Source organism: Ictidomys tridecemlineatus, chromosome 15, assembly GCF_052094955.1.
Source record: "Ictidomys tridecemlineatus isolate mIctTri1 chromosome 15, mIctTri1.hap1, whole genome shotgun sequence".
Taxonomy (NCBI): Eukaryota; Metazoa; Chordata; class Mammalia; order Rodentia; family Sciuridae; genus Ictidomys; species Ictidomys tridecemlineatus.
The window spans coordinates 49,729,823-49,745,623 of NC_135491.1; the positions used below are offsets into that span (position 1 = coordinate 49,729,823).

The 15,801-nt window shown below is 36.4% G+C and overlaps 1 protein-coding gene across 3 annotated transcripts in view; it reads right to left on the reverse strand.

Moving 5' to 3' along the window:
- The window catches only part of Glg1 (golgi glycoprotein 1), a 123,177-nt gene that overhangs the window by 37,453 nt on the left and 69,923 nt on the right, over positions 1 to 15,801 (reverse strand). For all 3 annotated transcript variants that reach the window (XM_078032662.1, XM_021721734.3, XM_005318423.4), the window contains exons 4-8: positions 10,147 to 10,362; positions 4,529 to 4,732; positions 3,608 to 3,679; positions 2,521 to 2,704; positions 905 to 1,119 (exon numbers count right to left, since the gene is read on the reverse strand). In XM_078032662.1, the coding sequence (XP_077888788.1) occupies positions 905 to 1,119; positions 2,521 to 2,704; positions 3,608 to 3,679; positions 4,529 to 4,732; positions 10,147 to 10,362 (891 nt within the window). The remainder of the gene's footprint in view (positions 1 to 904; positions 1,120 to 2,520; positions 2,705 to 3,607; positions 3,680 to 4,528; positions 4,733 to 10,146; positions 10,363 to 15,801) is intronic.

The window sequence follows — 15,801 nt, forward strand, 5'->3', positions numbered from 1 at the left end:
TACTATTTTATTTGGTATTTTAAACTATTCAAAGACTAGTATCTAGTAAAAAAAAAAAAAAACAAATATAACAGTAATAAAACAGATACAATATACTGAAATGTTTTAACTACATCAAGTATCTCATTTGTAGTAACTCAACTTTTTATTAAGTTGGATTAAACAAAAGGGTGTGAATTCTTCCAACTAGCTTTATAGAATCCACTGTAAAATTTGGGGATGGCAAAAGGAGAACCTTCCACTCACAGTGCCCTAGTCAAATAAGAAAAGGTGGTGTGGGCTGGGGCTGTACCTCAGTGGAAGAGCGGCTTGCCTGGCATGTGCGAGGCCTGAGTTTGACGGTTAGTAACATACACAGATAAAATAAAGGTATTCTGTCCATCTATAACTACCAAAAAAAAAAAAAAAAACTTAAAGAGAAAATGGTGCAATTTTGAAAATAACATGCTTTCTTGATACTTCAGGCCATGCTGCATATCAGTAATAAAAAGACACTCTTAGAAGTTTCAGCTCATGTCAATTCACTTTCACATTCAGCTCAATAAAATGTATGGAGAGGTTAAAGCCCTTTAATGATTCATCAGAACCTGGTTCAACGAGTTCAGTAAATTTAGTAGAGCATGTGATGACCCTTTCTTTAGAAACTATAGTAAACAATGCATTTTCTTTATAGTATATTGGTCTTTTTGTTGATTATGAGCTCTAACTTTTATTCTGCAAGGAAATTCTATTTTCCTATTAATAAATGCTCAAAGAAACCAGATTCTGTCTGGTCCTTAGTACCTAATGTTCCACTGTGATGACAGAAATGATAGAGAAAAAGCAAGCTGGGACAGTGTCAGGGCGAGGCCAATAAGCTAATAAAATGTGACAGTCAAGGTGGCAGTAGAAAAAATTTCCTTACCGCCTGCTGGCAGTTCATTCCAAGGTTCCCCTTCTCCCCCCGAACAACTTTCATTAGACAGTGCAGGGTTCGCCCTTTCCGATGTAATCCAGAACAGTGGTGCTCAATCTCCCCTCGACAGCTCAGGATGATCTCAGGGCTCAAAGAGAAGTCTTCCATCAGCATGCGTCGGTAATCTAACATCTCCCCTTGGCACTCACTGCTGACTTGTCGCCCTAAGTTAGGATCAGAAATCACCACATATTAATTATATGATTCTGGGGATGGAGTTGTAGCTCAGGGGTAGAGCGCTTGCCTTGCATGTATGAGGCACTGGGTTTGATCCTCGGCACCACATAAAAATAAATAAAATAAAGGCTTTTTTTTTTTTTTTAAATTAGGGACTGGGGTTGTGGCTTAGTGGAAGAGTGCTTGCCTAGCATGTGCAAGGCCCTGGGTTCAATCCTCAGCACCACATTAAAAAATAAGTAAAATAAAATACAGGTATTGTGTCCAACTACAACTAAAATAAATAAATAAATTGTGTTTCTGGGCTAGGGTTGTGGCTCAGTGATAGAGCGCTTGTCTCGCCTGCGTAAGGCACTGGGTTCCATCCTAAGCACCGTATAAATAAATAAAGTATTGTGCCCATCTACAAGTTAAAAAAAAAATCTTAAAAAAAAATTGTTTCAGTCTAGAACAGGCCAGTCATACAATATCCAGACTGAAAAGTTTAGGACTCAGCAAAAGCTTTAGCAGCATAAAGCGCATGGAGACTCTAGAAACTCAGGTTTATTCTGCCAGTATTCTTTTCTTTATCACACACATGTATTTCCTAAACTAATAATGCAAATGCTCTGCCAAAGGAAATATGTAGGTTGTTTTTTTCTTGGTGTTGGGGACTGAACTCGGGACCATATCCGTATTAGCACATGCTCAACCACTGACAGAGATTATCAAAGAGTTTTATCAATAAGAGAACCATTAGGGGTATAAATGAAAGCTAAAAAACAATCCTCATTGGCTTACACAGTTAAAGCTTGTACAAAAGACTATACTGTAAATATTCACTCTAGCCATCACCACCCTTGCTTTATTGTGCTGTAAATGCCACTGGGAAAATGTAAGAGATTTTTTAAAAAAAAACACACAAAACAAAACAAAAAAAAACATAAAAATGGCCACCCAGACAGTTAGTTTAGTGATATAGCCATAATTTGAAGTCAAGTATCTCTGACCCAGAGCTCACACACGAAATATTTATGTTACACTAATCCTCCTAAAAATGCTACACAATATGTGTTTAAAAATTAATACTGGCGGGGTGCAGTGGTACATGCCTTTAACCCCAGCAACTTGGGAGTCTGATCAAGGGTTCAAAGCCAACCTCAGCAAAAGCAAGGCTCTAAGCAACTCAGTGAGACCCTGTCTCTAAATAAAAATTAAAAATAGGGCTAGGGATGTGGCTCAGTGGTCGAGTGTCCCTGAGTTCAATCCCTGGTACCAAAAAAAAAAAAAAAAGAATACTAGGAAACAAGAAGCTTTAGAATACAAATCTAAAAATGAATTCGGTATAAAAATTTTTTGCATTTGCATTATTAATTATTAAAAAGGGATAAAAAGAAATGAATTCTTACCTCTGTGTACAGCTGACTCTAGGCACATTAGAAGGTAGGAGAGCCTGGCTTCCCGGGACCGAGGAAGGTTTTCCACATTGCACCGATATTTCTTCAAGTCGCTCTTACAGGATTTGGCCAATGAATAACTGACTTTATAATCCTGGGCAATCAGCTTTTGTCGGGTTGTCAGTGCTTCTCGACACTGAAGAAAGAACACAGCAAGAGAGCTGTAAGACCACTCACGTATTCAGCTGTTCACAAGAATTTCTGAGACAAGCATGGAGACTCACAGGCAAGCATATATAATATCTGTAGTCTAAAATGCTGGTCTTTACATTTGGTTAAAATTTAGCACAGGTAAGTGAAACCAGTGTGACATAAGGCAGGAGTAAATGGGTAGGCATTCATTCCAAGACAAAACAGTAATAAGAATGTTTAATGAGATATTACTAAAAAATTAAAAAGCTGTTTACCTGTGAGGCACATTTATATAATATTTCACATTATTTTTTTTTACATTATTTAAATATTGTAACTAACCTAGAGTGATTTAGAGCATACAGAGAATGTGCCCACTTATATGCAAACATTATGCCTGTTTACATAAAGGATTTGAGCATCCTTAGATTTTGGTATCTTCAGGGGTTCTGGAACTAACCCTCCTATGGAAACTGTGAGGCAACTATATAAAGGGTTTGTGAAAGCTTTTAAGAAATTAATAGCTGGGTGTGGTGGGACATGCCTATAATCCCAGCAGCTTGAGAGGCTGAGGCAGGAGGACTACAAGCTTGAGGCCAGCCTTAACAACTAAGAGAGGTCCTCATCTACCTAGAGAGACTCTGTTTCAAAATTAAAATTAAAAAAGGGTTGCAGGGGCTGGGGCTCAGAGGCAGAGCGCTCGCCTGGCATGCATGAGGCCTTGGGTTCGATCCTCAGCACCACATAAAATAAAATAAAGTTATTGTGTCTACCTATAATTAAAAAATAAATATTAAAAGGGGAAGGGATTGTAGATGTGCCTCAGTGTTAAGCACCCCTGGGTTTGATCTCTGGTATAAAGAAAAAAAAAGAAAAAGAAATTAATAAAGTTGTTCCAAATTAATACCTTTTCACTCATAGATTCTTCAAATTTATGGTTAAAGAGGCACTTATACACTCTGCCTTCACCAGCTTGTGTCTGTAAGATAAAACACACACGTTGTTGTTATTATTACTATTAGCTAAGTAACTACTAAGGAATTGTGCATCATCTACGATCTCATATAAAACTTTCTAGAAAATACAGTTAGAGAACAAAGAGAAGTGTCAAATAAATCTCCTTTCTTACAACTTTTAGCATCAATAAAACAATCAGGGCTACAGATATAGCTCAGCTGGTAGAGTGCCTGCCTCCCATGCATAAGGCCCTGGGTTTAATCCCTAGCACCAACAAAAACTCTTCAGTGGCTCTGAAAGTTAATGTGTTAATCCAAAACATCAGGCAGAGAGGAAGTATATACAAGTCACTCTCAGTCTTTTGATGTGAGAATGTAGACTATAAAGTGTCAGAAAGTTGTCTATAGGATATAGGGGCACAGATCAGTGACATAGACCACTTGCCCCCCATACTCAAGGCCTCCAGGTCATCAGGTAGTAATCAAGAATTTGGCTTTTAAAGAAGGTACTAGCCCAAACCATGTAAATATGCATGTGTCAGTTTTAACCATATAATAAATGTGAACAGAATTCAACAATAAAATAAAATTTCTACAGATAAAATGGACAGAAGAATTGAAATTGATAAGTGAGACAAAGTAGAAAAAATAATGTGTGGAGACTATTAGAAGCCAACTGTTAACAAGATGATAAATCATCTAGGCTGAGCATCCAACAGTGTTTTCTGTTTTCCTAGAACTGACTCCATCTCTCATTTCTATGGCTTTTCTGCATCTCAGGGTTTGTTGTGGTTTATTTTATTTTGGAATACAGTATTAAAGATATTTAAAAAGAAAAGGAAGAAAGAAGAACAGCTTCTAGGCTGACTCACATTTTCACAAAAACGCTCCCGATCATCTCTGCAAGCAAAATACAAATGCCGGTCTAAATGAAAGTCATCCGAGGACAGCTCAGCCACCCGGAGAATGGCTTTCTTACAGAGTTCAGAGACTTGAATCTTGGGTTCCTTTTCTTCTGCTTCCTTCACCAGGCCTTTCTCCAAGCATGATACCACCTCACCTTGAGAATGTGCATCCTAAAATAGGAAGGATACTAATATATATATATATAATACTAATAAACATCATTTAGTTAAAAGAAAAAAATGTAACAAAACCCCCAACATGGTTAAATTATTAATATTCTGAGAAATCAAGTGAGAATCTACCACATTAATGCAAGTTTAAAAAAAAAAGCCCTTAATAATCTTCAGCTAGAATATATATGTTATATGCTACAAATGGAAAAATACATTCTGGAAATTTTAAGAACAGGTTAGCACTAGAATTTAAAGGTTAAATGTCAGAAAATTCTCAAGAAATATCAGCCCAATGATCTGGTTCATGTTAATATTGAAACACCATTGCAGAAATCTCTGTAAATTAACCTCTAAAAGTCAGATATTTCCCAAATAATAGTGCTTCTCATCAAGTTAAAAAACAAGAAACCAGGCTGGGGACGTAACGCAGTGGCACAGCATGTGTTATCAAATGCAAGGTCCTGGGTTGGATCACCAGGACCAAAACCCCCCCAAACCCAAAACAAACAACAAAATCCATTAAAGAAAGATGTTATAAGACCCTCTGTCTCCAATATGTACCAATTGTAGTGTAATACTCACTTTGATGTTTTGGATTTTTCTTAACGTGATTTAACACGATAACCATGGTTTATAGAAACTGACTCTGAATTTTCCTAAGATCATCCAATTATCTTTAATTATATATTATATCACCCTACAGCTACCACAAGTATTCATTCATCCAAAATAGAAGAAACTTCCCTAGATATTTTTTATTCAAAATTCAAATCTTCTATAGTTATAATATATGCTACAACTTGAGAGGTATAACCATTGATATAGGTAATCTAAAGCAGCTGAAAATAGTGTTACCATTTATTTATATACACACATATAAATTGTTATGATAGAATACAAGTCCATGAAACCATAAGTATATAATATAAAAATTGTGAAAACCAGGTAGGGAAACAACTACTTTAGGCAAAATTTCAATAAAAGAATATATATATATGTAATATATAAAAGAATATTATATGCACATATTTTCTATCTTACTGTAACAAAATTTGTTCTGTAACACATTTATTTTCAACTGTTTCCACGCAAATGCTCATATTCTTCTAAAATACCCATGAATCGGGGACAGAGTTTTTTATCTATTATACAGATGAACAAACAGAGGCTTAAAGGAATTATGCAACTCGTCTGAGCTGCAAAATGTGGGTGGGTGGGATCTATGAAACTCCTAGAATTTATGTGTGGGTTTTGTACATTTTTATGAGGAGGTTTCAAGTTTTCAAAACATCTGATAATCCAAAACTGATTAAGAAGCACAATGCACTAGCAGGTTGGCAGACCTTCCTATTCTCTATCAGGACCTCACCTTTTTCACTAGCTATAAATTAATATATTTGATGCTTAGAAACCTGGGATGACTGAGAAGTTTTTTTGGAGAAGAAAACTGAGGGATGAATGACAAAAGGGATGGAGAGAAAAAAGTAGCCACACACCCCAGCAATCTGGAATAGGCTTATTTTTTTCTTCCTAATTATGCCACTTAAGCAAGGCCTATCCATTTCTACCTCTCAAAGAAGAAACAAATCAAAGGATAGAAACCTATCAGTCACTTACTTGTTACAGTACATCAGTGATTGTAATAAACATTGTTATGTTATAAAATAATGTCCTATACCAAAGTTTAGTAGGTCATAAAAACTTACATAGCCACTAGCAATTAGATTTTTTCTTCCAATTTAAAAATTTTAAATCTTGATCATATATGAAAATGTATAAAAAGCCTACAGAACCACACTTCTGCCTATAAGAATCAAAAGAAAGAACTTGCATTTTTTTCATCATAAGATCTAACAAATTGTGGATCATACTGAGACTGTCACAAATCGTCAAAAGGAAGTTAAAAATAATAGTATGCTAGTCAACTCTTGAAGTTCAGATTTTAATCCAAGCATCACAGGGCAAGAAAATGATTTCAATTAATGAGTCAGCCAAGTGTTTCCTGGCAATATTTGGGGTTTATAATTATGTTAAATATGTCACCAGAAAGATTAAATATTTAGTACGATTGTATTTCTTAATGGTACCCTTTGCTTCTTTTTAGATTTAAGACAACATCATGATGCCTTAAGAACCCCAGGAGGAATCCAAGATTTCATTTTAATTAGAGCAAATGTAAGTCTCACATTGGTATTAGGTTATAACATCACTTCCACTGGATATTTTCACTTATTATATCTTTCAGATAAATATATATTTCAATAAAAGATATTTCAGGAGTTTCCCAGAGTCTCTGAGCTATTTAGGTCAACCATTTGAGTTAATAACTGAAATATATACAGATATTTGACAACAAAGACTACTAAATGGCTAATTATTAAATTTTAGTAAAAACAAATGAGGTGGACTCACACTTATACATTACTTATGAGATATTAAAATTACTTAGGTTTAGTTATTAATAAACACATTGGAATTATGATTAACAAGTGATCCTAGACTTACAATATTTTGGGGGGAAGGTTTAGGGTTGGAGGAATTCGCAACTATGCTAAAGATTAAACCTAGGGCCTTGAACATGCTAGGCAAACACTCTACCATTAAGCTCAAGCGGTAGCGCGCTCGCCTGGCATGCGTGCGGCCCGGGTTCGATCCTCAGCACCACATACCAACAAAGATGTTGTGTCCGCTGAGAACTAAAAAATAAATGTTAAAAATTCTCTCTCTCTCTCTCTCAAAAAAAAAAAAAAAATTAACATCAAAATAGTAGGGAAGAACTCATGTAAGTATATGTGTGTGTGTGTGTGTGTGTGTGTGTGTGTGTGTGTGTGTGTGTGTGTGTGTATGGTACTGGAGAATAAACTCAAGTAGGCAAGTGCTCTATCACTGAGTTACATCTCAGCCCTTTTTAAATTTTTATTTTGAGACAGTGTCTTGCTAAGCTACCCAGTCTGGCTTCCAACTTGCAATCCTCTTGCCTCAGTCTCCCAAGTAGCTGGGATTATAAGAATGAGTCACCATGCCTGGCAAGAGCTCAGTTTTTTTTATCTCTGATATAAACCATTTTCTATTTCAGTGTTTCTGGTGTCTCCTGTAATCTACATTGGTAGAAAGAGAATGTTTCGGTTACTCCAAGTAATTGGTTAAAAACAGGAAATAATAAAATGATATAATTACTGAAAGTATAAAAGCAGTCATACTGTGGCACAGATCTACAATTAAGTTCCTTTTTGGAGGACACACTCTTTATTTTTTCTTTGGATGATGTGAATCATTCACACGTTTACTTTTGGGAATCTTTCCTTTCATTTTAACAACATTTATTCTGAACATGTTAAAGGTTTTATTAATGTATCTTCTTTGTTCTACAATTTATATATATTAACATTTTGAGAAAAAGTACATAGCTTTGAATGACATGTTCATATATAGGCACAATACAGATTATCCAAAAATCCTCCCCTCTGACCTTTGGAGGAGGTCAGTTCAAAGCCAGTCATGGTACAGTTTTCAAGTTCCATCAGCAGTAAATTTGAAATTGATGAGATTGTTTTCTTCTGTGGTCAGAAGCCAATTAACTAATTTTCAGGATAAAATTATCTAGTTATCTACATAACTGGCCACGGAGAAGCAAACTACAGTTAGAAAAAGCAAAGAAGGGCTGAAGATATGCCTTTCTCATTTTTTAAATGCAGTGGTACCAAATTACACTGGAAGGAACATGCTTTTTCTGAGACATAAGTGCAGGCATGAGCCCATCTCACTGTCCCCTAAATACAATAAAACCTTTGATGGCAAGGTAGTGATACAGAAATTGTACCTAACTGATAGGTATATCAAAAGATGAAAATGGCCGAGTGTGATGGTGCACACCTGTTTTCCCAGCTTCTCAGGAAGCTGAGGTAAGAGGAACACAAGTTAGAGGCCAGCCTGAGCAATTCAGACAGACCCTGTCTCAAATAAATTTAAAAAATGACTGGGGATGTAGCTCAGTGGTGAACAACGCTAGGTTCAATACCAATACAACAAAAAAACAAAACCCTGGCCTTTCTTTAGCTGTGTGAAAGGAGTATGCCAAGCTTACACAGACTGTATCTATGAAAGGGCTCCGGAATCTGTGATGATATGGAGGACAGGCACCAAGGCTTGGTGACAGTCAAAACCCTTCATCTGAGCTAGTGTGCTCAGGATTCTAATACCATGCCCCCTTTATTAAAGATGCCTGCAAACAATAGACAGAGGTTAAAGAAACAAATGAGTTTATTTTCCATCCTATGTTTTAAAGAAAAGATTAATGAGCAGCAGCATTTAATAGCTGATGCCACGGGTCTCAGACCAAGTCTCCCACTGGCATTCATTACTTTTCTCGAGTTTCTTTCGTTTTTTGCTAAGCAAACAAATTCTGAATAAATTGGCCAAACCTTCATTGTGTCCTTCTGTTTAACAGGTTAACAATTTCAAAGATCAGATATAACTGAGGAAGAAACTAGTTAGGCAGTTCTTTTCTGTCTTTACTATAATCAGTTCTTCTGAGATGAAGATAATATATCATATGTACAGATCACCTTTCTTCTGATAAGTTAGAAGTACCTTTTCTAATATTTAAATACCTAATTTTACAAATGCAGACCAACCAGTATGCCTGCTAAGTAATTTTTTTATAGTATGTTATGGTTTGGATGTGAAGTTTTCTACAAAAGCTCCTGTTAATGCAGTAATGTTCAGAAGTGAAGACTGCATGAGCTATAACCTAATCAGCCATCCTAGTTTGAATGGACTGGCTGGTGGTAATTGTAGGCAGGTAGGGCACGGGAGGTGGGTCACTGGGGGAGTGCCCTAGAAGGGTTCATCTGTGTGTGGCCTCTTCCTCCCCCTTTCTCTCTGCTTCCTAGCCTCAAGAGAAGCTGAACAGCTTTCCTTTGCTGGGTCCTTTCCTATGATATTCTGTCTCACCTCTAGCCCAGAGCAATGGAGCTGGCTGTCTAGGACTGAGACCTATGAAACTGTGAGCCCCAAATAAATGTTTTCTCCTTTAAGTTGTTCTTGTTAAGTATTTTGTTCGGAGACATAAAAGCTGACTAAAGCATGTTAACAGTGAGTTTATGTGCAGAGAAACAGAGAACTCTGGTCTCTCTTTGCCAAATGCATGTTGTAATTATACTTTGAAGATAACACTGTCTTCGCAGATGTTGACTCCTTTACTTCCCCATACACAGTTTTGAAACATTTTGTTAGGAACACACGAAATGCATTCATAAGTCAATTAGTCTTAGATTTTAGAGGTGTCTGGGCAATTTTTTTTTTTTTTAATTTGAACCTTGTTCACTCTATTCCTAAATTTTTCCCATGTGAATTACACAATGATTTTCATTTATCAAGCTCATAAGTTTATAAGATCTCTTTGGTGATACCTTTTCGCCAAGCCTAATGCTGCCACATTTCAGAATGTTGATGTCATTTTTGCAGTCATCCATAAAACCACAGATTAAACGGTAATCACTGAAAATGATGGCCGTCATCTTGGTAATGTATTGGTGACACTGGTACTCAGTGATGTTGCCTCGGTGATCCACCAAGCAGGAAACCATGTAACCTTTTCCAACTGGTTCATCTGCACATTCTTTAATCTGTTCAAAAGAAAGTGGGAAAGTGGCTGATTTACACAAATATTCCGTGCTTGAGTCAAACAACTTTTTTTTCCAAAATTTTTTTAGTTTTTGATGGACCTTTGTTTTATTCATTTATTTATATGTGGTGCTAAGAATCGAACCCAGTTTCTCACACACATGTGAGGCAAGCGTTCTATTACTGAGACAACCCCAGCCCTGAATCAAATAACTTCTAAGAAAGAGACATTTGGTACTTTCCTATTGATTTCCTAACTTTTTAATTGGGAGAAAAAAGGAAAGCATTTAGAAATATATTCATTGGGGCTGGGGTTGTGGATCAGCAGTAGACTGGTTACCTACCACGTGCAAGGTGCTGGGTTCTATCCTCAGCATTACATAAAAATAAATAAATAAAGGTTAAAAAAATAATAATAATGTAGCTGGATTCAGAGTTGCACATCTGTAATCCCAACTACTCAGGAGGCTGAGGCAGAAGGATCATGAGTTCAAACCCAGTCTTAGCAACTCAGTGAGTCACTAAGCAACTCAGGAGACCCTGTCTCTAATAAAATTAAAAAGGGCTGGGGATGCAGCTTGGTGGTTAAATGCCCCTGGGTTCAATCTCTGGTACCAAAAAAAAAAAAGTGTCATTCTGTGATATTATAACAGATACTTCCAAACTTATTCTAAGAGGCTAATAAGAGGCCAAAACTAGGCAAAGACACATCAAAGAAAAAAAACTTTAAACCAATTTCTCTAATGAACACAGATGCAAAAATTCTGGCAAATCGAATATAAAAACATATCAAAAAGATAGTGCACCATTATCAAGTGGAATTTATCCCAAGGATGTAAGGTTGGTTCAACATATGGAAATCAATAAATGTAGTTCATCACATCAATAGACTTAAAGATAAGAATCATATGATCATCTCAATAGATGCAGAAAAAGCATTTGACAAAATACAGCAGCCCTTCATGTTCAAAACACTAGAAATACTAGAGATAATAGAAGCACATCTCAACATCGTAAAAGCACTCTATGCTAAGCCCCAGGCCAACATCATTCTAAATGGAGAAAAATTGAAAGCATTCCTTCTAAAAACAGAAACAAGACAGGGATGCCCTCTTTTACCACTTCTATTTAACACAGTTCTTGAAACACTGGCCAGAGTAATTGGACAGACGAAAGAAATTAAAGGGATATAGATAGGAAAAGATGACTCAAATTAGCACTATTTGCTGATGATATGATTCTATACCTAGAAGACCCAAAAAATTCCACCAGAAAACATTTAAAACTAGTAAATGAATTCAGCAAAGTAGCAGGATATAAAATCTACACCCATAAATCAAAGGCATTTCTGTATATCAGTGACAAATCCTCTGTAAGGGAAATGAGGAAAACTACCCCATTTACAATAGCCTCAAAAAAATAAAATACTTGGGAATCAACCTAACAAAAGAGGTGAAAGACCACTACAATGAAAACTACAGACAAATTAAAGAAAGAAATCAAAGAAAACCTTAGAAGATGGAACAATCTACCTTGCTCTTTGGATAGGCAGAATTAATATTGTCAAAATGACCATACTATCAAAAGCACTCTACAGATGTTAATGCAATTCCAATAAAAATCCCAATGATATTACTCACAGAAATAGAAAAAGCAGTCATGAAATCTGGAAAAATAAGAGACCCAAGAATATCTAAAGCAATCCTTAGCAAGAAGAATAAAACACTATACGAGACCTTAAACTATACTACAGAGCTATAGTAACAAAAATGGCATGGTATTGGCACCAAAACAGACTTGTAGACCAATGGTACAGAATAAAAGACACAGAGACAAACCCACAAAAATACAGTTATCTTATATTAGACAAAAATGCCAAAAACATATATTGGAGAAAAGATAGCTTCTTCAATGAATGGTGCTGGGAAAACTGGATATCCAAATGCAACAAAATGAAATTAAACCCTATCTCTCTCACCATGCACAAAACTCAAAGTGGATCAAAGACTTAGAAATTAAACCAGAGACCCTGAACCTAATAGAAGAAAAAGGTGACCCAAATCTATATCATGTCAGATTAGGCCCCAACTTCCTTTAACAAGACACTTACATCATAAGAAATAAAATCAAGAATCAATAAATGGGATGAATTCAAACTCAAAAGCTTCTTCTCAGCAAGAGAAACAATCAGTGAAGGGCTGGGGTTGTGGCTCAGTGACAGAGCTCTTGCCTCACATATGTGAGACACTGGGTTCAATTCTCAGCACCACATAAAAATGAATAAACAATTGGCTTTGAAGGAGACAGAGGGGCAGAATTCAGGAGGGTGAGAGAAGGTCAAAAAGACTTGGTTTTGAGGCTTTTCCAATTTCCTTCAATTCAAAGTATTCACTTGCCAAAGTATCATACATCAGAATACCATGTTCTGAGTCCCAATTGTCACCCACTATGTGTGGTATCTCAAAACATTTAAAATAAAACACCTTTATTCTGAGATGCAGAGACTATTAAAAAATGAATAAACAAAAATAAAGATATTGTGCCCTTGTATAACTAACAACAACAAAACAAAAAACAAAAAACAAAAAACAATCAGTAAAGTGCATACAGAGCCTACAGAATGGAAGCAAATTTTTACCATATGCACATCAGATACAGCACTAATCTCTGGGATATATAAAGAACTAAAAAATCAAAACACCAAAAAAAATCCAATCAATAAATGGGCCAAGGAACTGAACAGATACTTCTCAGAAAATGATATATGATCAATCAACAAATGCATTAAAAAAATGTTCAACATCTCTCACAATTAGAGAAATGCAAAGCAAAACTACGATTTCATCTCACTCCAATCAGAATGGTAGCTATTAAGAATATAAACAGGGCTGGAGATGTGGCTCAAGTGGTAGCATGCTTGCCTAGCATGCATGAGGCACCGGGTTTGATTCTCAGCACCACGTAAAAATAAAATAAAGATATTGTATCCACCTAAAACTAAAAAATAAATATCTTTTTTAAAAAGAATATAAACAACGATAAATGCTGAACGTGGAGGAAAAGGCACACTCTTACATTGCTGGTGGGACTGCAAATTGGTGCAACCAATCTGGAAAGCAGTATGGAGATTCCTTGGAAAACTGGGAATGGAATTACCATTTGACCCAGCTATCCCACTCCTTGGTTTATACCCAAAGGACTCAAAAACAGCATACTACAGTGACACAGCCACATCGATGTTTATAGCAGCACAATTCACAATAGCTAAATTGTGGATCCAACCTAGATACACTTCAGTAGTTGAATGGATAAAGAAACTGTGGTATTTATATACAATTTGGAATACTACTCAGCATTAAAAGAGAATAAAATCATGGCATTTGCAGGTAAATGGATGGAGTTGGAGCATATAATGCTAAGTAAAGTAATCCAATCCCAAAAACCAAATGCCGAATATCTTCTCTAGCATAGGATGCTGATTCATAATTCGGATGGAGGGGACCATGGGAAGAATAGACAAACTCTAGATAGGGCAAAGGGGAGGGAGGGAAAATGAGGGGATAAGGGGGTAGGAAAGACGGTGGAATGAGATGGACATCATTACCCTAAGCACATGTATGAAAACACAAATTGTGTGACTTATACTTTGTTTTCAACCAGAGACATGAAAAATTGTGCTCTATTTGTGTCATATGAATTGAACTGCATTCTGCTGTCATATATGACTAATTAGAATAAAAAATTTTAAAAAAAGAATAATGTGCCATTCTGTGATATTATAACAGATACGCCTTTTTTTTTTTTTTTTTTTTTTTGGTCCATAGTTCTTGGCTTACAACTTCCTTCCCAAAGCAGGTCACAGAAATTAGAATTTCTCTTCCCCAAGTCAGGTCATAGAGACTATAATCCTCCTGGTAAATTAAATTTTTAAATCCTTCCTTGTCCAGTACCAGGTTATAAGATCCTGTTCATTCCACAAGGATGCTTCCCCATTCCCTAGAGGGAGAAAGGAAAGCTGCATGGAGAGGCCAAGAAGAGTGCTAAAGTCCTTCGGCCCTTGCTGAGTTTCCTCACTCAGTTTGGCATCAGCTATGCAATGAAGTCTCCATAAAAGTCCTAAAGGACAGGATTTAGAGAGCTTCCCAAGAACTAAACATGCAGAGGTTCCTGGAGTGTGAGGTGCCACCCCCCATACCTTGATGGATGCATCTCTTCATTGGATCCTCTGAAATAGCCTTTACAATAAATCAGTAAATGTGTTTCCATAAGTTAAGTGAACCACTGGAGCAAATTAATAGAACCTAAGGGGGTTGTGGAAACTCTGATTTATAACTGTTCATTCAGAAGCAGGTAAAACCACCTGGTGCTTGTGACCTAAAGGGGTGGGGACATCTTAGGAAATGAGCCTCAACCTGTAAGATCTGACAGTTTGCAGGTAGATAATGTCAGAACTGAATTGAATTAGAAGACACTAGGCTGGTATCCCTGCAAACAGCTCACTCACTAGTGGGCAAGTCCCCACACATCTGATGTCAGAAGTGTTCTGTGTTGACTACGGTGTAATAGCATAAGAGACATAGACGTTTTTTTATAGACATTCATGGCTATCCAGATTATTGTGCCTTTTAAGAAATACATGATTAATGTGTTCTGTAAGAAAATACAATCATACCCAAACACTTAGGTAGAATCCATTTCTAAATGGAGTAAGAAGAGATGCTAATATCTATAACTGACAAGTAGAGAAGTCCTTTTAACTATGTGCAGAATGTAGTAGGCAGTGAGGAGATGAATCAAAGGAGCAGGTCAGGAAAACAGAGGTAGAACTGGAAGTCTAGCTATGTGTCCAAGCCAAGCTACACAGCAAACTACTGTCATTAGGTAAGTCTAATGACCACAGGGAGAGATTCTGTTGAAATTTATACTAGGGATATTGCTGAAGAAGAAAAGCATACTTTGTTTCAAGTTAATATGTTAGAATCTACCAAACCTTTTTGTATTTAGGACAACTACTATTACAGCAATGATTAGCATTTCATTATAGAATTTCTGGTTTCCCCAACCCGTTTATTCCTTCCTTTTGTTATACTAGGTTACCATATCAGTGCTAAATTTAAATCAAGATATATATTTTTTTTTAATTTTTTTGTAATTGTAGACAGACTTTATTTTATTTATTTTATGTGGTGCTGAGGATCGAACCCAATGCCTCACATGTGTGAGGCAGGCACTCTCTCACTGAGCCACAACCCCAATCCCTAATATTAATTCTTTTTTTTTTTTTTTAAAGAAAGAGTGAGAGAGAGAGAGAGAGAGAGAGAATTTTTTTAATATTTATTTTTTAGTTCTCGGCGGACACAACATCTTTGTTGGTATGTGGTGCTGAGGATCGAACCCGGGTCGCACACATGCCAGGCGAGCACGTTACCGCTTGAGCCACA